This window comes from Chlamydotis macqueenii, chromosome 4 (assembly GCF_036417535.1).
Source record: "Chlamydotis macqueenii isolate bChlMac1 chromosome 4, bChlMac1.mat, whole genome shotgun sequence".
NCBI lineage: Eukaryota > Metazoa > Chordata > Aves > Otidiformes > Otididae > Chlamydotis > Chlamydotis macqueenii.
In genome coordinates this window covers 58199655-58223877 of record NC_141559.1, presented here as the reverse complement: position 1 = coordinate 58223877, position 24223 = coordinate 58199655, and the positions used below count along the sequence as shown (strand labels likewise).

Genomic DNA, 24223 nt, shown 5'->3' with positions numbered 1-24223 from the left:
TATGCTTTACTAAATGTGGTAGTCAGATTCACATGCTGGATGACTTTGAAGTCAGTGATTTTCAGTAAACCTCTCATGGATTATACAGTCCATGTAATGACGATAACATATTTCTACAATATCAGAAAATGCCTATTTCTTAATAGAAACAGTATTCTGAACCTTTATAAGTAGCTTCAATGGCATAGAACAAATTATTTCAGCAGTCTTATTCGTTATTCAGGAAAGTATCTATTAAAATATTCTTAAAGTGAGATATATATATTTATTTGGACAGTTTTATATAAAAACACTGCCTTTTTAAAATCAAGAGAGCTGCTTCATACTTTATAAAACATAAGAACTAATTTATCTGTGGTGTATTTGTCAAATATAAAGATTACTTAGCCTTCAAAAAATTGGTTATAGAGTATGGGCAATGCTTGTAGAAGCTATTCCTCTTTTTAAAATAGTCCCTGTGTTACCAGACAAGAGGATTTGTAACTCAGTTACCAATATCATACCAGAAATATATTATTTGTATCCATGTGCAAAAATGTGTTTGAATGTTTTCAATAAAAACGTATTTTAAAAAAATTTTATTTCAGCAACGAAATCCTGATGTTCGTCATGTGGATTTGGAGATCCTATAGACTTGGCAGAAGAAATCTTCAGGTTGCTACCATTTTGGAAAGAAGTCACATAAAGGGCTGAAAAGCTTCTGAAATTGCAGTGACCTCAGCACCATACCTTGCTTACTTTTGCTGTAGGCTTCCTGGACTGTTAGCACTGCTTCTGTTTCTGGAAGAGCGCTAGACTCGCAGACAAAAATTACCAGGGCAAAATAAATTTTAAAAAGCTACTTGACTTAAGTTTCACAGGCGAGTCTGTCAGAGTATATTTACTGCAATTCAGGACTTAAGACTTGAGGTTTAGTTAGGCAAATAGAGCTGCCTGAAAATATATGACACACTTAGTTTTTCCATTTGTGTCCCTTTGCAGTCAGTTTGCACTTCTTTAGTTTCTTTCAAGATATCGTTAAAGGTTCTTGGGAGATATTAAGATTAGCTAGGAAGAGTTTGTTCCAGTGGAACCTGCCAACCTTAAACGAATTGTAATATTTCAACTGTGTGATAGTTTCACAGTTTTTCTTTTCTATGAGATAAATTCTTTCAAACAGGCGCTGGCCTTCTCTCAAGTACCGTGACCTGGAAACCTGCTTTTTGCCACCATTGTGATTACCAACTGCACTTCAGAAAAATAAGGTTTTTCTCCTCAGTGGAGGCAGGTATACGTGGTTAGCCAGGGTATGTTGTAACTGTGAAGAAATTACTGTGTAGAGATTTCAGTGAACTTCCTCTGTCTAAATTTTGTTCTTTTTTTCCCTACTTTGATGCTTGTTCTCTTATTTGTAAGTATCTTCAGATGTAATCTGAGAGATATTTATGGTAGTGCTTATTAAAAGTTACCTGGCATTTTTGGCTTTTTATACCTTTAATAGACTGTATTGCCAGATACGGTCTTTGCTAGAAGGTGTAAGAGATACAGTTGGAAGTTATGACAGTAAAAAATGTATTAGAACTATTTATAATTAAACAGATGAATACATTGTATTTTTAATTTATTTACCTCTGCACATTATCTGAATTCTAAACCACTTACTTTGTGTTTTTTAAGAACTGACCTTGCTTATTTGGGAAAGTAAAGTAATTCTGTCAGTGGCCCTCAACAATCCTGAGATAAGTGCTTAGAGTTTATAACTTTGAAATGTGCAATTCTAGCACTGTATTTTTATCAGCCTCAAGGCTTTCTGCAATAGGCACCCAAGTCGTACTAGATTCTTTGAGACCTAGTCTTTATTAATAAGACCATGAATACTGATCATACAATTTGAAATATAAGTGAAGTAACTGCATATAAATAACTCTGAGGAAAATCCTTTATGCACTTTAATGTATTTCAATAAAATGAGAATTGCTCATGGGTGAGAGGTGGTAGTAAGACCCTCCCAGTGACTCAGTTACTGAGTAATGACTGACTTGCTGAAAGAAGAAATGTTGATATGAAACATGAGTCTTCAGAAATCAATTTAAGGTTACATTATCAGCATTGCAGTAAATAATAATTGTGGAGACCAATTTGTCCAGACTTGACTAAAAGCTTTTTAGAATTTTTTTTTTTTTTTTCATACTGAGTGTCACTTACCGGTGAATTCTGAGAATTTAAAATAGCATGCCTTTTGACATTTGCAAAGTACTTTGCATGCTGGTCATTTTAAGTAGAAAAACATTCCAGAGTTTAGTTACAGACGGGACTTCACATACAGTAATTGTGGGTGAAGGGATCTCTTTAGTACCCTTGTCCGTAATCCCTATTCACTGGTGGCTTCTTTATAGCATATTAGCTTATTATGGCTAACCCAAAAGAAAGTTTACTTTATCTGGTTTTCTCCTATTGTAGAACTAGTTAGTATATTTAAGCCTGATGATTTGAAATGCAGTTTAAAGGTAATTTGGAAGTTACTGTCTGAACTAAATAAGGCATATTTTAGCACATTATAAATCATGCACCTTTCTCCTTGCCCTTCCATGTAAACTTCATCTCATCTCAGTGTGCACTCTGCTGATGTTAGTCTTCCTCACAAAGAGCACTGGAATCTGATATGCATAACCTCTTTTCTTCTTCCTAGCATATTTATATGGACTTTGAATTTGAATAAACACTTTAATAAACTAATTATTCCAGAAATCTTAAAAACCTGAAGAGAAGTAAAACTGGGAAGATGCTCTTACTGGGGAGGTTAGTGGAGACAGCCAGTGTGATTTAAGTGTTTTGTATGCTGGAATTATTGATCAATGAATAGTGTTAATATGCACTTTGCTGGGCAGAAATTTCACTGAAATTATCTCAATACCAAAGTGTTCTTTTATTTTGTTTAAGAGGAGGCATGGGTTTATATTCTTACAGGGCATCTGCTCCAAAAGCCTGTAAAAATGTTTTCTTAATCATCAGAGATATAATTTGTATGAATTCTGATCTTAATGTCCTTGTCTGAGTCAGAAGCATACCCATCCACACACCTTTTGTTTATACTCCAAGATAAAATTCAGATCCTTGTCTCCTAGTTATGTTACTGTTTATAGCATCACAATATGTTGAATTCTAGAGGCCAGAACTTGAATGTTTTTGGGTACAAAACAATTGCATACTTTGAGGACGGACCCAGTTCCATTTTTAAAAATGACCTGGATGGTGATGGTACCACAAAAAGGCAGGCATACTGGTTTTGGCAGACCTTCTAAGTTTACATGTGTTGCAGCTGAATGAAAATACCGATTCATTGAGCCTGTCAGGCTGGAAAGGAAAAGTAATTCCAAGCTGTTACATTTTACTGAATACTATAATTTGCAGATTGATTTTTTAATGATTTTGACATTTTTACTGCTTTTTTTCCTTGACTGTCTTTATGGTTTAAAACCTGAGGTGATGTGGGTCCAGTACTTAGTTTACTTTTCTTTTGGCGTTTTTGGGGAAAGTGTTTAGCGAACACATTTACGTTATAGAATCCTCAGATTTAAAGAAAACTTACAATGTCTGGAGGAGTGGAATTTTTCTTTATCACAAATGCAATTACACAATGTTTCTTCTAGACTGGTGTTAAGGAAATATATTGTAAGGAGAATGAGTTAAGATTTAGCTAAAAATAAAGTTATATTCTAGGATTTTTTTTTCAATTAAGGTGTAGTCTTTTGAAATAATTTATTTTTGTAGACTAACCTTGCAGGTTCTATTTTTTCAGATTTTGTTCAAAGTACTACTGCCCTCTGCTTTGAGGAAGATTGCTTATGTATTGCACAATGTCTCATAATTCTGTAAAACTTGCAATGTTTGAAAAAATTCTCTTAGTGTTCCAATATACTGAGCGATCTTAATGTATTTTAAGTCAGAGTTGGCTGGACACTAATAAGACATGTTCCCTGTACGATTTGTTTTTCTATAAAAGATAGAATTCCAAAATGATTGTCTTTCCCCCATGAATCAATTTCAAATCTAAATTGTCTCCTTTATACAATGTGGAATTCAGTATTTTGTGTGGTCCTCTGCTACCCCTCCACTTTCTAAAATGTTTGTTAGGCATGTTGTAATACTCCAGTGGACTGTTGTATTACAAGACTGCTGTGTGTTCTGGTCTAGGAGTAGCAGGGACTCAGGGAACAGGAGAACGTATTTTTAAAGACCTGTTGCATCCTTTATCCTCTGTGACTTATACTAAAACTGAAGGGTTTTTAGCCTCTGCTTTTCTCCTTCCATGAATTCCCACACAGATTTTGTTATTTTTGAAAAATAAATCTTACTTTTAGAGGAGGAAGCCATTATAAGCATCTTATGGTTTTAATAGCAGGGCTAAATGGTCTTTGGGTTTTGTAGTTTGTCTTGTTCATTGACAGTTGACAATAGTGGTTGCTGTTTTGAAAGCTACAAATCAAGTTAGCCAAAACTACCAGAGTTTTCTGATTCTGGCAGATGCAGTTTTTTAAGCTATATGTGGAGACTCAGTTTTTGAGGTATTTTTACTGGCCACTCTTTGATAAAAGGGAGTGTGGGGGAGAGTTTTAGGTATGTTTTGTATAGGTAATACACTGATTGCAATTCTATGTTCTCCTTATTTGTTATTTTAGCTGACTTATCTTTTTTTCATAACAAAGAAAAAATTATACGTTATGGAAGTACCTCTACTAATGATGAATGCATTGAATACAGGCTTCCTGCAAAGAGTTTTTAGGCTTTTGTATATTGGAAATGTGGCAATTTTTGAAAATTCCTAATTAAGTAATCATTTTTCTAAAGTTGATTTAGATGTGTTTCTTGCAACAGAATCCACAGAAGCATAATGTTTAAGATTTGAAAGAAAAGTATTTCATTTAATGGTCATATGTTTTTAAGGCATTTTGGCTTGATAGAATAGAACAATTGATTAATATTGACTCCTGGACAAAACCTGAACTTCTGTGCATGCCTAAAGGCTTACATTGCAGAAGAGAATATAAAATGACAATGAGCTTTTTTTCCTCTACCTTAAGTATTGTACTACTCCTGTTCTTATTGTTAGTTCTCAATAGAGAGTACAGCTGACATCTCTTTTGCAGTTTACCTGCTTAATGTAAATGAGAAGTCAAGATGTACCAAAAAGATTTTTTTTTTTTTTTGTAGAGGGATTGTGTAGCTTAAATAAGTAATTTTTTGTTTCTTATTAGTGAGACAGAAATAATTAAGATCAAAAGTAGACTATGTCTTGATTACATATGAAAAGAAAATAGGAATCTAGGCTTTAAAACACAATAGTCACATTTTTGAAATGCATGTCCTTCGAGGAAAATTAAATGTGCCGGGAACTCTAAGTGCTTGTATGGTCTATAGAAAGAAACTGCAGTCAATCAGGCTTTGCTGAAGCAAAAGAAAAGAAACTATAACAAAGTGTGTGGTAAAAAAGAAAAGAATACAAGGAAGGAAAAAAACTAAGGTGTTGAGCACTTGGGAATAGGAAAAGCTGAACGCAATCTAAAAATTGTGGCCAGAAATAAATTATGATTAGAAAGGAAAAGAACAGTAAGAAATCATATTTGATTTGATACAACTATGTAGTATGACATTCTCCAATACTCAGATAGTTGGGTGATTCCTCCCTCCCACTCCCAGCAAAAACTCATATTTTATTTTTTCTGTAATGAAAATTAGTGCCTCTGTTTAACCGTTTCTGAATATGATAGTCAGTCTTACAGGTATAAAGCTATTTACGCTCTGAAAATTTGGTTTTACTGCTAAAGGTGATGGTGTAATCTTAGTTTGGGGCTTTGTTGACAAGATATGTGTTTGGTAAGTGAAGGCTGAGTGATTTTAATTGTGGAAATGGGACCTGGAGTGAGTGAAAGAGGAACAAAATGAATTGATTGTTTCAGCCAGAAAATGATTGAAGCACCCTACTGAAGAGGTTGTGGGGGGAAAAAAACGGTGTGATATTCTAAGGCCTACGGAACTGTTGCAGTGGACTACAACCATTGGTGAATGTGTTTGTCCGTCTTTTTCAAGTTGCTTAAGTGTCTGTGGATAAGCAAGATTTCTCGTTAAATCATCACATTCTGAAAAAGAGTTAAATAAAACATTTGAAACATAATGTGAAAAGGATATACATTTTTAAGTACCACAGACAGATACTGTAACAGATAATAGTAGATTGGCAGGAAATTGTCATTCTGTCCTATATTGCTCAAGGCTCCTGTGGACAATTTCTTTTTTTTTTCTGTGTAAATCAAAGCCACCAATTGAAATAGAAGGTCTCGGTTACTTTTTGTAAGTGTTACACTAACAGTAAGCCTGGGCAAATTTTTGTATTGCCAGCGTTTATAGTGCTGTTACAGGGAGAAGGTGTCTGTTAAAGTAGTGGAATGCAGCTCCACACTCTACGATATGTTTGATTTTTGTAATCTAAATTTAGACTGTATGTAAAACTTCTGAGGCTGTGATCCACTGCTTCACATCTGAAGACAGAAGAAAAAAATATGCAATGTTGTGTAAATGATGTAATATAAAGGCTTTTTTTTTTTGTAAGTTTCTCTTCAAATTAAAGATGCTGAAGAACTACGTGAGAAGAAGCATTTGAAAAATGCCAAAAGCATTTGGAAAGCATTTTGGCTATTGCCAAAATTGTATTAAATCTGAAAGTCAACAGTGGGGATGTTCACTGGTGGTAGAACTTTCAAAGGGCAATCTCAGAGTTGAAACATGTTTTTCCATGCAGTTTTTTAATCACATATATTCCCCCACCATGCCTCTTGGTGTATTGGCTTTTCCATTTTGTGTCTTGGTTACTTCATATTAGTATGGGGAAGTCATTTTGATTGGTGAGGTGTAGACGTTTGAATATTTCTCTATGTATGTTCTTTTGTAATTATACTTGAATTCGGTACATCCTGTAAAACGTCTGTAAAGTTGTAATTACTCAGTAAAAGGTTACATACCTGGTAAAGGTTGTGTTCTGTTAATTCAGGCAAATTTATATATATTGTAAAGGTAAGCAATAACACTGACTTTAGGCAGTTGATGATTTGCCACATTTCTGAATTCAAAATGCATGTAACCATATTTTATGGATGCAAACCAAAGGTTATATCCATCTGTTTGTACTAGTTACTCAGTTTGCCTCTGGGATGTTGACAGCACCCACTTGGTACGTGAGCAACCTGCCTAGGATGGCCAGGCTGTATTTAGTAATACTCCGTACTTCACTGGCAGCTGTGCTTTTCAACCTGTTCACCCCTCCCACCCCCAAAGAGTGCAGTTCCTTCCCCAGTACACAGCAAGGTCTTCCTCTCTGGCTCAGAGGCCCAGCTGGCACTGTCTGGACTACCAGCCCTGATCCAGACCCAAGGATGACATGAAAGGTAGTAAGGCAGATGGGTTGCATTTCTGTGTATGATCGAGGGTATGGAGAAATTCTTGAAGAGGCTGGGTTTTATGTTTTGGGCTTACATAGTAACTGTAGTTTGGCAATCCCAGCAAAGATGTCCAAGCCTCTTAAGAAAAAGCTAGGTATCACTCGCTTGAAACTAGTCAGCTTGAAACTAGTCAGCTTAGAAAGGATTTAACATACTGTCTGGTTCATTCAAGTGCCACTTTTTATCACTAGTACTGGTGAAAACTAGTGATTTATGCAGTTACAGAAAGAACTACTTTTAATTGGGCTAAAAAAAAAAAAAAATCTGTATGTGGTTGGAAAGAAGAAACAAAAATTCAAGAAGCCTGAGTGATAAAGTGGAAAAACTTGAAAAACTGTGGAGTTTTTGTCTGTATGGTAATCAGATACCAGAAGTAAGGTGACCAAGCAACATACTTCTGGAAAGATTTTGGATATGCAGGGTAGGTCTTGATTGCTAAAGATGTTTCATTTTATAGTTAATAGACTCAAGGGATTTTCTTGCATGGACACTGGACAGTAATGTCTGGTGTTCGGACTGCAAAAGGCATAAACTCATCTCCCACGTTCAGCAACATTATTTTTGGGTGGTGATACCATTGCCAACGGTTTTGGGGTGGTGTTTTTTTTTTTTTTTTTTTTTAAATGAACCTAATGGCACCAAATCTGCCCGAGCAGGGAAGTGACAGAGTTGAGGGCCCTGTCTGAGGTCAAGTCCAAATATTGGACTGTCTTTTGGGCTGTCTGAATAACCAGGCAGATGGTCTCAGCCACGTTGAAAGAGGAAGAGAGCTCTGTGTTTTTGCAGAATGTAACCTGGGCTACTTCAAAATCCTTTTTTTTTTTTTTTTTTTTTATTTGCCATTTGTGGCATTTGCTGAAGGGCTGTTCTTGAATAGTTGTGTTAAATGGTTGATAATGGGCTGAAGTGTAACCTTGCACTTGGCTGGCTGGAGATGAGCTTAACAATTCTGTTTAAGAATCAATTTTGTCTGTCTTTCCTCATATTTTATGGGATCTTCATTAAAGTATCATGGAAACTAAACCTTCCTTTCTACCATTTGAATTAAACTTTTTGAAAACCTTAGGAAAGGGACATAATTTCTTCCTTCACAGAAATGCAGCTGGCTCAACCTGTAGTAAATGACCTATATTGACTTAAGTTCTCTAGTGATCTATTTAATTTATTTATTTATTTTTTTGTAGGCCCTCTTTACTACAAATGAGGGGGCTCAAATGTTATGCAGTCCTCTGGTGCAAATTGATATTCAATGCTTTAGAGAATTATATTTTTTTTCCCCCAGAAATACTAATTGAACAGTAGTTTACCATTTAAATGTACCAGGCTGTGTGGTGTGGTTGACACGCTGGAGGGAAGGGATGCCATCCAGAGGGACCTTGGCAGGCTTGGAGAGGTGGGACTGTGAGAACCTCATGAAGTTCAACCAGTGCAAGGTTCTGCACATGGGTTGGGACAATCCCAGGCACAAATACAGGCTGGGTGGAGAATGGATTGAGAGCAGCCCTGAGGAGAAGGACTTGGGAGTGCTGGTGGACAAAAAGCTCAACTTGAGCAGGCAATGCGCCCTTGCGGCCCAGAAGGCCAACCACGTCCTGGGCTGCATCAAGAGCGTGGCCAGCAGGTTGAGGGAGGTGATTCTCCCTCTCTACTCTGCCCTGGTGAGACCCCATCAGGAGTACTGCATCCAGCTTTGGGGCCTCCAACATAAGGAGGACATGGCCGTGTTGGAGCAGATCCAGAGGAGGGCCATGAAGATGATCAGAGGGCTGGAGCACCTTTCCTATGAGGACAGGCTGAGAGAGTTGAGGCTGTTCAGCCTGGAGAGAAGGCTTTGGGGAGGAGGAGGCTCTGGGGAGACCTTATAAGTGGCCTTCCAGTACTTAAAGGGTAAGAAAGACAGGGAGAAACTCTTTAGCAGAGCCTGTTGTGATAGGATGAGGGATAATGGTTTTAAACTAAAAGAGGGTAGATTCAAACTTGATATAAGGAAAAAATTTATTACAATGAGTGTGGTGAGGCACTGGAGCAGGTTGCCCAGAGACGTGGTTGATGCCCTATCCCTGGAAACATGCAAAGCCAGGGGCTCTGAGCAACCTGATCTACTTGAAGACGTCCCTGTTACTGCAGGGAGGTTGGACTAGATGACCTTTAAAGATCCCTTCCAACACAAACCATTCTATGATTCTAATTTTTTTTTTTTCTTGGAGATTAGTCTTTCACTGGAACTCTCTTCCTGATGCTGTGGATAGGAAATGTAACCTAGGTGTTTTATTAACTTTTCTTTTATCAAGGGATTGTGTTAGAGCTGCTTGCTGCTCCACTTCTCATTTTGGATTATCCCTTAGAAAAAAAAAAATCTCTCTGAGTTCAAGAAGTAGTTCTTTCAGTTTCGCATCCTTTTGCAAGAAGACTTTTCAGTTTTGCACTCATGTTACGACAAGGAATTTTTGAAAGGTTTAATTAGACTTTTTCTGCTGTATTACTGACCCTGTTCCTAAATGGGGATGAAATTTAATATTAACTTTTCTAATGGGAAACTACGTTAAGTCATTAGCAAACCTGTTTCTTTTGATTTTTCTACAAAGACTGCCTTAGTAGCGGCAATTATATCTGCCAGATGAGTGGGAGAGATCAGAGTGTTTTTAAGGACAAAGGGGTGTTTTTAGGTTTTTCCCAACATTGTTATGTAAGTTCATGTCAGATTTTTTTGTCTTGGCTGAGGTTTTTTATTTTTTTCCCTTAACACCATAAATCTGCAGTAGGAGCTGCTTTTATACACTTCAGATGTTGAAGAGTCTTTGCAGGAGGGTTTTTGTATTCAGAGGGCAAAGTCAGATCCAGAGATCTGCCTGGTGTTCCAAGGATTCCAGGCTGCAGCATGGAGTCCCTGCTTCCACTGCAATGCTGCTGTTGCCCAGTGTCCCAGCCTGCTGCAGAAGGAGGCTGCTCCTTCATCAGCTGTCATCTGGTGTTTGGTTTTAGCCTCATGATTTGATCTGTGGACTGCATGCACTCAAAGTCCTTTGTGCACAGGCTTGTTACCTTCTTCTAGGGCTTTTCTATTTTGCTTATCACTCTAGCCTTGAGTTCTTGAGCACAAATCTTCACAAATCCCCCGCGGAAAGAGGTGGAACTATCCCAGTGTCCCAGTTTTGGGGATAGCGGGCTGAAGGCTGAAACGTGCCACCTCATGCTGTATTCCCTGGGACTCTGATGTTTCGGAGTGATGGAAGCATTTCCTATTGTGACACTCCTCCTCCGCTGGCTTCAGTCACAGAGGTGCCTCAGCAGAGAAAACAGCGATTCCTGCCTCGCTGAACTCCTGAGCGCTAGATTTTGCGACTTGAGTAGTCTTATTAAAATAAGATTACAGAAACTTTTATAATGTGAGCTTGTACATTATAAAGGTGCTCTAAGCAAATGAGGTAAAACCAAAATGCCTTCATGCGCATGAGATTCAATGACTGACTTGGCAGGGCCATCTCAGTACCTGAGCAAAGGCCTAACTGCCAGCAGCAGCGGGCCCTGCTGCTCTGAGCAGACCAGCACTGAGGCAGTGGAGAAGCATGGTTTAACTGGCCTTGCCATTATGTTTAACAGGCATTTAGTGGAAGAGTGATAAAAGGCAATGTTACTGAATTACACCCCCAAGCTGTGCTGCCTGTACTTCCGTTATTTCCCAGGCCCGGTTCTCCTCCACCCCAGGGACTTCCTTCCCCCTACCCCTCTCTCTGCCTGTCCAGCCCCAGCTGCTACCTCTCATGCTTACTGGCTTCTTACAGACTCCGCTGTTAGACCTAATCTCTCTGGGGATCTTTCCAAGCCTCAAAAACCCAGTTGCTGCTTCTGGTTCCTCACCTACATGCTCTCCTTCCCTGCCAGCTTTCCCTGCCCATATGGCCCCATCGCTTCCCCATGGCCCATCCCTGTTCACTTCTGCCTCTGGATCAGCCCTCTGACATTTCACGTAATTGCCCCAAAGGCTGGGAAGTTAGAGCTTTCCAGAGAGAAGTTAATTATAATTTTTTTTTTCCACAGGGATTCATAGGTTTTTTTAACCTACATTTCTCAGAACCACCTGAAACTATTTTGGTGAGGGTTTCACTAATAAGGGTTTTCACTAATGAGGATTTTCACAAAAAATAAAGTAGACTGAATCTAGAAAATACCTGCCCAACCCCAGTTGGTTTTGCATTACGAGCACTCAAAACCACTATTTTATAATGGGAATATACAGTAACCATTTCCAGTGGATGGCACCAGCCTGCGCTCAGGCCCATCTTGCTCTGCAGCCCCGCAGAAAGGGTTTGTCATGGTAAATGTTTGCACCATAATTCCTCTGCAAATTACTTGGAGTTGGGATTTTCTAAAGCATTTAAGAGAATAGGAGACATTCAGCCATCACTGAATTTTGAATTAAAATGGGATTTAAACTTCACCGCTTGAAAATCCAGGTCTGAAGATTGCAGATGGGTCCTTTCTCTGAGCAGTCTTTCTGTCTAACCAGTGCATAAATGTATGTGGTTGTACTTTGAGGTGAAAATGATTTATAGTATATTCACACTTGGATTCTTCATAATCTTTCACTGTGCTTGCCAGTGCTTCATACCAAACAACCATTTAATGCAAAAGAGAATGCTCTAGCCTTTTACATAAATCTAAATCTAAAACTTTTAATATATATTTATAGTGAGAGCCAGTTGTGACAGCTGTCACACTGACACAGCAATGCCTAGAGAGAGAGAGAGAGAGAGAGAGAGACAGGTTAACCAGAGACTAACTTTTATTGTGCATTTTTATGCAACAGAACAAATGGAACTGGAGGTATGTAGTAATAAAACCAATATTCAAATTAGAATTAACACCTGAAATAGTCTGTAGGTAACAAATGTCTTTATAATTAAAAAATATTGACTGTTTAAAAAATTCTCTAAGATTTTTATATTCTTTAAAACAAATGTGTGTTGCCACATAGAAAACAATTCACACATCCTATAGAAATTGTCACAAAAACCTTACTAGTCTATATTACACTATGCACTTTTTTTTTGTACAATATCTGTTAAAAGTCTATCCCTAACCTGTACTTACTCTACACAGTACAATCATCATTAGAAATTATTCATAGAATTAACTACACCATAACAATAAAAATATCAGGATTAATGGTTTTTTAATCACAGTTTCTCCACAAATATTTGTCATAGAAAATATAGCGAAGGCATATTGGCACAGATGGGCCTGCGGTACTGCTACACGAAGTTTGAGAGAAGGCAGATACATAAATGACAGTAAGATTAAAGAGTATGGAAGGATAAGACAAGGATCTATATCCTCCTGGGACTTTCTGGAGTGACATGATAGATAGCAGTTTCCTTCTGTCGCAAGCCTGCCGTCTGCATCCCGTGCTGGGAACGGATGTGCTGACTTCTAAAGCACACTGCTTACATATGGCTCTTTCGCTTACGTGCTATCTATTATTTCAGGTCCCGTAGCCTTATACCTAACATCTTGTGGATACAGAGACACTTGAATGTGTATGTATTTATGAACAAATGAACAAATTAATTGGAATAAGTGGCTGTGAAGCTTGTGGTTTTGTTTTTAAAAAAAAAACCAAAATGTGTGGGGTCATAAGTCAAGTGGACATGATGGCAATTAAAAACAAAGACAGACAACTGAGAACAGTTGTTGTCTTCTGTTGTTTTAAAGCCAAACATGAACAAAAAAGGGTGAGCTGGTGTCTGCTAATGCCTGTCTCTGACTATGACTTACGTCACTGGCCAGTGGACACAAGCAACTGAGGGCAAAATTTTGTTTGTAAAGAAAGGTCCAAACCTGCAAAGCCACTAGTGCCAAAGTGGCTTTCAGGATAAAACTATACATTTGGTTACTTTGCACAATATGAGAGCAGAGGATGCTGGCTACACTTTTAACACTAAAAGTAAAGCTAGACTTACTAGTTATTTCAACAAATCTTTAGGTTATTAAGTGAGAGAGGTCTGTCCAGTAATTCTGTTCTGTGACTGTTAAAAATGAAGTGTTCATATTTTTAACCTCATACGTTTAAATATTTGAAAGGAAACCATCACAATGTTTACAAAAATACAGCATGATACATATCGCTGTGGACAAATTTACAGTATAATGTTGACTCACACATTCTGACATGTTTTACCAAGTAGTTCTGGCAAGTGTCACCACATTAAACATAGACCAGCAAGACTTACACCATCTGAGCAATGTAACATCTTCTATTACAGTTCTTTTAAAAAAAAAGTGTAAGTTGAACACCGAAAAGCTACTATAGGATATCTGTACTGTGACATTTCTGTACACCGAGTTTCTCTTCCAGAGACCACCACGCACCATTGACCCTTCAAAGAAAGTCACTGCCTGCCTGTAGTGAGGGATGCTGTCCCAAACCCCTTGGTCTGGTGAGATCCAGTGTGACTAAACTGATAATTCGCTTCAGATGAGTTATTCTGGGGCAAGTGAGTGCCTTCCAGTCCCCTTTTAAAAATCACAAAATAAAAGGATTCGAGAGGTATTGGACACTTAAGGGCCTAAAGCATATCCCGGCTGAGCAAGATCATGTCTATGGTGGTGCATGGTGGAGCCCATGTTCCGAGATACCTCACGGGCCGGCCATGACAGACCAGTCACAACCACAGGCAAAGAGGAGGCAGATGGCAGGAAGAAACTCTTACATGGGCGAGTTGACCTTTGAGAGACTGCCCCAATCCTCCATCCACAGCCAAGCCAGAGCTAGAGGAGCGCTTCACCCCAGAGGGCCCTCACTGATCTTTGAGGAAGGGGTTGGATCTCTCCTGCCCTGCCCGGTGCGCAGGGAGAAGGTCAGGAAGGAGAGAAGGGTGAAAGGAGCAATTAGTAGCTTCTCTTGTGGCTTGCACAAAGTGGTTAGGAAAGCTGGGGAGTACGAGAGATGCATTCAGGAGAGTCAACGCTGATGAGGTAGCACTAAGGATGGTCAAAAGCAAAGCGAGCTTTCTTTCAAAAAAACAGTTTCCTGCACCTGCCAGTGGGGAACAGTTGCCTCAAGGAGAGCTGGTTCAGGCTCTGAGGGATGCCAGCCTGAGCAACCAGACAAGGGTAAGGAGATGGAAACACCTTGATGCGGAAAGGGTACTGCTTCTTTGGCATTGTGTATTTCTGCAGTGCATTAATTTGGAGGGGAAATGGATTCCTAAGCCTTTAAAAGTAAAGGTTTTCAGTGGATTTCTTTTTTTTTTTTTTTAAAGTTGACATCTACTTAAAATGTTGTGCGCTGTTGCGAATTCTGCTCTAGCACAGCTCTTCTTACAGCTCTTGTTCTGGACCCCGTGTTTACTTACAACAGAAGGTTAAGCTAGGCTCTTCTTACCCAACCCCTCCCTGAACGCAACACTGAGCATCTGACTGTTAAGACCAGCACATTGCCTCACCTGTTTCAAGGAATGGGTATGAAACACAAATGAAAGCAAAACCAAGAAAAGGCAATTTAAAGCCTCTAAAGCTACATAATATGGCTGCAGAACAGGAACAGACAAAGCAAAACTTGTCTTCTGAAATGGCAATTTGTTTTTAGCAATCTCGTTTTAATGAAAACTGTCATGATCTCCTAGAAATCTAGATAAATACAGCGTCTATCTGATACACAAAGCAATTTTTATCTGTTAGAAGTGCCTGTTATTGTTCTGAGTCTTTGAAGGGTTCTGCTGTTGCCGAGCGCTGCTATTTTACCCGGGAAGCTTAATTTCCTGGCAGAGTTGGCTAAAGGAAGTCCCTGAATTTTCCATCTTGTGCGGTATTTTAAGGTAGGATTTATAATTATGTTATTTTCTGTTAAGAAATGGGAGACCACTTTTTTTTTTTTTGTTACAAGCGTACAGGCTTGTTCCTGCATCTCCTACTTGGGGAAAGCAAATAGTACCCAGCTGTTCTGGGTCCAGACCTGGGCTTGTTATCAACAGGCAGACAAGATGGTAGCTGCTGTTTCTTTTGACACTTTCAGTTTTTAAATGACCTTTCCTCTAGAACTAGATGACATGAACTGCAATTTCCTTTTGAGGGTGCTATGAAGGATTTGCAAATAATAGGCACTAAGAACTCCCATAGAGCAGGTCTTGAAATGGATTTCTTTCTGTTAACTGGGATGTGGTAGGATGGAGAAGCTGGAATGTATGTAGTATGTGTTCAAACATGCTTTGGACTCTGAAATGACAGCAGGGTAAGTATGTTTAACAAATAGTCTCTCCTAAATTAAGTGGTTGCTACTGTTGTATGAGGTTCCTCTCACTGCCATCAATCGCCAGATCCATCTTGCATACCTCTATTGAAGACTTCGTCCTGTGATCCTGGATGGTCAGTCCCTTCGTAATACGAGTTCCCATTGTGAAGGAAAGTCCCCACCGCACGCCCTTGACGAGCGTGTCCTACCGCGTCGCTGAATACCTTGTTTATTTGCTCTTCCGATGGCATCCACCAGTCCGGGTTGGAAGTACAATGCATCCTAATGAACTCTGCAGGAAAACATGCAAGGATAAAAAAAACCAACCTTGTCTTTGCAACATCCATTATCGCCCAGGTGTCAAAAGCTCAAGGGAAATAAGAAAGGGGGCATTACTGCGCTAGGTAAGCAGAAGCCTTATGGGGGATGCCATGATAATGTCACTTGGACCTACTTTATTTCTGTCCAAGTGTGTTTCTCCACATGCAGTGTATGTTGTTATATCTGAGCTAACTATGTGATGCGCAGGACCTGGAAATAAAATCCTTTCTTGTGGAAATAAAAACAACTAGTTCAAAGTGACGGGTGTGATTCAGTGTGTGCAATACATGTGAAAGTTAACGTGAACTGGGATGTATTTCATTGGAAATCTGTTGTGTGTGTATCTTAAGATTACTCTTGTGGGTCTTTATGATCTCCCTCTGCTGGCTGCTTCACCATCTGCAGGCTGCAGTAGCCCACAACCTGCTTGAAAATGTCACTACCATTATTTCAGTTTGGTGCTCATTTCTTTTTGGAATATCTTTCATTTTTAAGTCCTGCTCTTTCCATCTTCCTGAATTTGACATCTATTTTTCAGAAAATAAATTGGCCTTAGAAACAGCTAAATTAGATGAGAGGGCTAATTTGAGGAGCCTTGCAATAGTCTTTAATGCAGGAGAAAATGAATTGTACTGCATGTAATTTGGCTATTTAAGTAGCTGCTGCTTCCACGTACAGCTATTTGTATGTGATGATTACATTTTTTTTTTATAATTTCTTTTCCAGATTCTTTGACATGCAATATGCTAAACTTGCAGAAGGCGCCTTACCAATTCTGGGATTGTAACTGCCTGACATAGCGAAAATATGGGTATTTGGACTCTGACACATCCAAATACGATTTTAAGTTTGAGGGCACCTTATTAGATATATTGGCTACACTGTACCTCATATGGAAACCGAGCTTCTTATTTATTCTGTAACATTAGTTATTCCCTCCCGCAGTATTGTGTGTCCCAGGATATTTTTAAATTCTATTTTATACTGTTGACAAGCCAACAACACAATAAGTGGCGTACGGTAACTTCATTACTGTCACCACATCTTCAGACCAGGGAATGCTGTGCTTTTAGGTGAGTTCCCGTGCCTGCAAGGTATCTCATCTGTTGGACAATTAGGATGTGATTTTTTACATAGCTCCTCCAGCAGTGTGTCTGCACAAGTGATAGCTATCTCAGCTTAAAATTCATTTCCCTGGAAAGCCATACAGACAACAGTAATTCCTACCTAGTTATGTTCACACAGGGCTCCACAGACTGGTGTTTTTCTGAGAAATGATTACCACGTAAAGGAGTAATGCTACAATTTAAGCATGTCAGGCTGTTTTAAAGCTGGTTCCAGATATCAGTCCATTGTGGGAACATATTAAAAATGTTTACAGATGTTTAAATGACTCTGAGTGCAGAAAGAGCAGCAGTTTGTACTCCCTGCTATGGCAGGAAGGTACAATTGGATGTGCGAGAATTGGTCAGGCATTTGTTACCTTGGCGTGCAAATGGGCAGGAGCCAGTGGCCAACTCTCGGCACCGGAGAAAGCGGTCATGTTCTCACCCACGCACAAAAGCCTAACAGGAGAGCTGTCTACTCTGCTTTATTAACTGGTCCTTAGATATGCAGTGTTTTGGCTGCTTCTTCAAGCTTCTGAAAATTAAAGAAATTGGCCTTTCTCTTTCTCCCAAGGAGCACTCCACATGTTTTGTATCTCCAGGACCCCGGAAAGGAGAGTAGCCATAAGCAAAAATCCATCTACAGGTGGATTTACTGTTAGTCTTGGTGGGAGACAGAGGGAAGAAAGGGGAAGAAAAGGGTATTAACACTCTGCTTGTGCATAAATTATTAGGTGAAATTTAAAGTCATTTAGGAAATGGTTAATGCACTTGTATTCAGCCTTCAGTTTCCAGGAGAACTTCTGGGACCCTGAACCTTGCTCCAGACCTCTGTGCAACATGATGTGTAATGGACTTGCCCTTCTATTAATAAGGTCTGGCAGAGTGTCATGTAAGAGATTAACAGCTTCCTTTGCAGTAAAAAAAGAGCCTCTTTGCCTAATTTGGCTGTATGTAAAATCTGAGTTCACTACCTGGGTACACCAATGTAATCCAACTACAAGTCTTACCTACTTGACCGAGTTGGATTCTCCTACCCTAGATGGGAAGAGGCTCCATCTGATGTATGTAACCACTCTCTCTGGACTCCAGAGGGATGACTAAAGGTATTTTTATCACTGACTCTCCAAAATAGAGCTTTTCACACTGCATTGATTAATAAAACATTCTTGAAGTCAGTTCAACCAAAAATTTCACATATGTGCTCACAAAATACTATGAAGTTAACTATGAGTTAATTAAAGAAATTATAAGCATATGCATTTATAAAATGCAGATGCTGATACTACAAACATGTTTTTAACTGGGTTTTAAAAAGTCCTGGTTTGTATGTTTCGTTATAAAACCCAGTACTAGGTCTTTCGAACAATTTTAGGAAATCAAAGTACGACCTGCCACAGCAGATAATCCTTCTTAATCTGGACCTTTTCTCTATATTGTCCAACATCCTCACTCTGTGATGCTGTGAAATGCTGGCAAAACTTCCCCTCCTTTTCAGACTGAACAAGGAGGAAACCTGTTCTCTAACTTTTTCAGCCAATGTTGCATCAGTACTCCAAAAAAATGAAGTCAAATCCTTGACAATGCAACTGTATACACTTTGTATGTAATTAACTTGTAGATGTTCTTGGCCCTACAAAATCTTCAAACCTATTCTGAAGCTCAATTGGCTGTTGACTCCAATGATGCACTCACTGTGGGTTTGAGTGCCATGTGCTTAGCATTAGGCTATAAACATTCCTTCGGTTAATTCAGTGTTAAAGAATACCCTGTGAGTTTATTATAAAAGAGTGTCATTAGGATTGTCTGATTTTCCTTCTTTGCCATTTCAAGGTGTCATGTGCCCGTGTATTTGTCTCCTCTCTTTAAATAAGTAGCCCTGTTTTTTCCCATTAAAAAAAGAATTACACATATATAATACATACATACATACATACTTATATATGTATGTATATAAAAAAAAAAAAAAAAGGAGGGTTTCTGGCTGCTTGTCACCTGCCTGTGAAACCCCTTCTAGTTCTGCAACTGTCAGCCAAATGCTTCTACTGAGCCAGAGCCAATGTGGTGAAATGAGATCACATATGGTGGACACTGAGCGAAAAGATGCAGTACCTCTGAGACATGTTACTTTTACTGGATCCAGAGGACGTCTTTCAGGACCTGTCTCTCCTGACTGCACTGACCTTTTCCTTTTTCCAAGGCCGCATGAGTACTTAAGCTCATCGGTTGTGAAAACAAATCTGATGAGATAGCGAAGGAGCCGTCGTCCATCTTTCTTGGAAGAATTTACAGCCTCATCCCACTGTTTACTAGTGATGTAGACAGGGTAGTTGTTCAGCAACTGCTTGCTCCCCTGAAAAAGTGAAATATTTCTGTTGCTTATTTTACACAGCAAATAAGTAAAAATGTCAGCTGCAATAAAAAGTACGCTTTTTAACTAGCCGCGATACTGACAGCGAAACACATCCTGAAGCGAACATGTAATTGCTCTGACTGAGAATGAGTACTTTTAAAATTACGTTTCCATTTTCTAGAACTCGAATTTGGTGAGGTACAGGGAACACATTTTGAGAGATGGCTATTGAAAATTTCCACTTTAACAAGCAGGTTAAAAAGAGTTAAGAACCAGTGACTGGGGATGCTATTTAAGTATAACCTTTCTTCTTAATCTGTTAAAAATGCATAAAAAGGGTCTTTGAAGAGCATGATCAAATGGATCCCTTCATTGCAGCTGACAGTTTACTTCAGAGGTGACTCTTTTGGTCTGTTTTTATAATAAATTTATTACTTCTGTAGAACACACCTGAAACTTGACAGCAGTTATGTTACTGTGAAAAATATAAAGAAAATAAATAAAGAAACTATAAAAACTAAAAGCTTCATTATTATTAATGAATGCCGTATTAACTCAAATTATAGCTTTACAGAAATGCCACCATGTCAGCTGGAAAGAAATTTTGCTTTTAACCTTCATAATTTCTGTGCTTCAACATTCCAACGTTAAATGAATACTGTGGGACTAATTATGGGGATTCCTGTAAGCCACACACATTTATAAGCCCTCTTTAGTAAACTGTACCTAAATTGTGTCAATTGTACCTAAATTGTATTTAATTCTTGTTGCCCATAAAATGCTATAGTTCAGGATTACCCAGCCAATGTAAATGGTACTGTTAACATACTTGAAATAATTGAAGTACACAAAAACCCCAAACCACACCCTCCTAGAGACTCATTCACTTTTACAGCTACATCTCTTTATTAAAACACAAAAATCTAGAGGCCTAATTAGTAAAAGCTTTGTATAGCCCCCAGCTTAGACAGGAGCTCACAGTGAACTGGAGAAACAAGGGTCTGATGCTCAACCGAGGCAATCACCCGCATCCTGCACTTGCGGACACCTGTTGTGAAGTTCTCCTCCTTGCTTCCAAATCTCTGATACCTGAAAACTGCTTTAAGGACTACTCTTCCCTCCCTTCATCTATTTATTATAGCATCCTGGGAGGCAGCTTGGGAGCATCTTTGAAGGTTTCCCTCAGGTATTTGCTTTCAAATTTTTTTTGCAGGTTTGATAAATATGTGGAAGGTTGAGTTTAGTGAAGACTGTGATGAAGGGGTCCTTGGAGAATCTGTACGATTTAGGGTACCCCACCTCCCGGAGGGGGTTAGCATCACTGGGAGCTGTCTGCTACTTGCTCGCCTCGGTGCAAACCTAGCTGGCTTGGTGCAAACTGCTGACAAAGGCAGCTACAAGCAAACTGAAAACTCCGCAAAGGAAGCCAAAATACAAAGGAGGAGATGGGCTTTGTCTGTCTAATTGGCCCCTCCCCTTCCCCTCAAACACCTCAACCAAATTGTAAATCCAAGCTTGTAATCTCTAAGAGAAAGACCATTCACCTACAGTCCAACTCTGACTATAATTTGAGACTTTCTCTTTGCACTTCACTTGTCTCCTCCTGCCACCACAAAATGGCTAGGGTCAATTCCTCCCCCTCCAGTCATGAGACAAGAAGCTGCTTTAATTTCTTGCCAGGTATACACAGCCCTGGGAAGCCAACAGAATGGCTGAGGAGCTCTCCTCTGGAAAGGACATTTCCTCCATCCAGCCCAGCTCCTCCTCTGCCAATGTGGCAAGTGGGCCAGGAAAGAAGGCGGGGGGGTGGGGGGGGCAGCACGGAAAGCTCTCTGGTGCTATGATGCTCTTGCGCTGAAGCAACTGTGCCCATGCCATCTCAGAAGGAGGTGACACTTGCATTTCCGTGGCTTGTTCCATCACAGAGATAATACAGAGGACCACCTGATCCCTGTGTTGCTATTAACTTTTTTCAGCAGTTAGCTCAGCACTGCTTTTACATAAAGTCAATTATTTTCCTACCTTAGATTCCTGAAACTTACTTTTTTCCCTAATAAAAAAAAAAACCAAACTGTAGCAAAGCAAGAACCTTTCTTACTGATACTGGTGCAAAGCAGAAGCTGCAGCTAACTCTGCAGTCAGTGCCTGGCTTTTGTGCCCCGGCAGGCAGCAGCAATGCAATGCAAGCCCGTAATGGCACAGGGTAGGGCTCCAGGGTTGCTCGTGTCAGTTAGGGATGGATGCTGACATGTGGCTTTGCTAAGTAGCAAGCTCTTCTAAAAGCTACCTCTGTGTTTAAATGTGTTGGACTGATGGAAACAGGGGGCAGAAAGGCCCAAGATATAAATTTCCTGAGAGCTCACATCATTACTATTAACTGAGGAGAAAGCAATACATTTTGTATAATTTCTTCAGCCCCAATTTTATTATACTTCTCTCTCATTCCCCCTGAAATTTAGGATACTTTTCCTCATTCTTCTCCAAAGGCACGACATAGTGTTATGCTACTCTGTCAAACAATTACTGGGTTCCTGCTACAGACAGACTTTCATTACTTCCTCTGATAGTAAAGCACTTCTGGGCAAAAGATTTTCCGTAAATTCATGATGCAGTTTGGTGTGTCCAGTAGTCATTAAACTAAAACAAACAGAAAAAAATTCCAAAAATGAAATAAGCAGACCCTGAAGGAAGAACCAAAGTACAAATGTGTTCATGCTTGCATTTGTACATGATTAAGCTTATGAATAAAAGATTAGTGTCTATGTATTTAATTGAATAAAAAATTCTGTCACATCATGACAAGCTATTCCATGTGGGATGTTACAGAACAGCCTCAGTTTTTATGGTGCTTGAAAATCTTAGTTAAGCAAAAGAGCATTAAAGAAGGAAAATGAATCCTTGGAATATATTCAACGGGTAACAGCTAATGACATATAAAAATATAAATATATATGTGTATATATCAATTTGCACAGGACAAAAATGAATGGAGGAGCAAAGTGATGCACATCTTGAATTGCTGCAAAGCATCTTCAGTGAAACTATGGTAAGTTGGGTTACGTGAGGCTTGCACCAGATATCATTTATGTGCAAAGGGAGGTCAGACTAGACCGAAGTCTTCCCTCTTATGATTTTGTTTGCGTGAATAATGGGCAGTGACATGTATACACTACATATACGAAAACACGCACGGCAAGAGCCTCAAAGACAGTCTAAACTAGAAAAGTCTCAACAAAAGCACTTAATTAGAGGCATTTTTACAAGCCTGGATAGAAACACACTGGAGCAAAATTACTGTGAGTTACACTAGAGCTGAGAGATAAATCTATACATCTACCTTCTAGAGAAGGGGAGGACTTAGACTTCCTGCTCTTTCACTGCAGCACTTTAAAAAGGAACATAATTACAAAAATCCCCAAACCCCATATCAAGTATAAAATTGTCAACACTCAACATTTTGTTTGGGATGCTTTCTGAAAAGCAAGAGCACTCCAAAGACTTGCAGGAGCCTATATTTGGGTCTGTCTGCAAAATGAAGGAAACATCTATTTTAGCGTTAACCTTCTCAGGGCTGCATCAGAGCCATACTAACTCTATACACACGCGTGCCTGTGCCCCCCACGCATCGGCTGCAGCCCCTGTGCACTGGCAGCTGCTGCAGGTGGCCGCTGTCCATCACCCAGCTACAGTTTTCCCCAGGCTAGCCCTAGCCTAAATTCTACCCACAAAAGGGATGTTTCTGAGGAAAGGTGAGAGAAAAATTACCCAAAGCAAGGCAAGTGCAGCTGGTGCCGATGGAGGGAGTTACGCACTGCTCAGTAAAGTCATCCTAGATTATACTAGTGATGAGTCTCCTCCATTGGGGGATTACTGTACCTAAGAATGACAGTTTAATAATAGATTTTCCATGTTTTTACTGCTAAATATATTCCTCCTGTGCCTACTGATTTATTTGCCTACATGTTTTCAATGAATTGTCAAACATAAAGAGATGTAGTTTGGCTTCACCGCATACTACCTCAGTCGGATGGTCTGTTGGCTGTGGTACCATAAGCTGGTTGTGATGTTGAAGAACAGTCTTCAAGTAATCTAAAACAGTCTGGCAGGGCACTGCATGAAAGAAATGGCAATTATTGTATATTAGCTATCCAGCACAGAATAGAATGACATATTAAATCAAGTAGTGTTCTTCAAGATCTGTTTTATACATCTGTGAGATTTATTTCAAATAGGAAATACTTCTCATTTTGATTTGTGCAGTCGTTTCATTCAATAAATGTATGACAGATGTATTTCCTACGTTGAGATCTCTGACACTGCATTTATTTTTTGCCCACTAGTTTTCAAAAGACTTTTTTTTCCTAGTTTGAAATTATAATTATTACAAATACAAATTAGGTCAGCAGTAATGATAATAAGAAAAAAAATCTGTAAATACTGTAAACAACCCAAACCATACAAAGAAGAAAACATTTCTTGGACTTAAATAATGCACTGATTAACATGTAAATATGCTCAAATGTTTTTGAAACTACAGTCTGATTAACTATACTGAACAGATTTAATGATTCATATACTTTAATTTCTTTTCCCTCCCTCCTCCCAAATTTGCTATAAAACTAGGTGTTAGGCAAATTGCTTTATTTCTCTTTCCCTCATCCTCCCCCCTTTCCATTCCCATCACTCTCATCCATTTCAGCAGTGGTACCAACATCCTATTCCCTTCTGCTGAGGTGATAGG

The 24223-nt window shown here is 39.1% G+C and overlaps 2 protein-coding genes across 4 annotated transcripts in view; one reads left to right on the top strand and one right to left on the bottom strand.

Annotated features, from left to right (window-relative positions):
* SLC30A9 (solute carrier family 30 member 9) overlaps positions 1–7003 on the top strand; it is a 39110-nt gene extending 32107 nt beyond the window's left edge. For both annotated transcript variants that reach the window (XR_015258396.1, XM_086746375.1), the window contains one exon: positions 588–7003. Coding sequence is in view for 1 of the 2 variants with exons in the window: in XM_086746375.1 (XP_086602501.1) it covers positions 588–632 (45 nt within the window). In the remaining variant the exon portion in view is untranslated. The remainder of the gene's footprint in view (positions 1–587) is intronic.
* Positions 7004–13083: 6080 nt separating this feature from the next.
* Positions 13084–24223, bottom strand: part of BEND4 (BEN domain containing 4) — a 32506-nt gene continuing 21366 nt past the window's right edge. The window contains exons 3-5 of one of the 2 annotated variants that reach the window (XM_086747414.1): positions 23501–23592; positions 19242–19482; positions 13084–15994 (exon numbers count right to left, since the gene is read on the bottom strand). In XM_086747414.1, coding sequence (XP_086603540.1) covers positions 15777–15994; positions 19242–19482; positions 23501–23592 — 551 coding nt within the window. In that variant the 3' untranslated portion in view covers positions 13084–15776. The remainder of the gene's footprint in view (positions 15995–19241; positions 19483–23500; positions 23593–24223) is intronic. The other variant, XM_086747415.1, reaches the window with a different exon arrangement.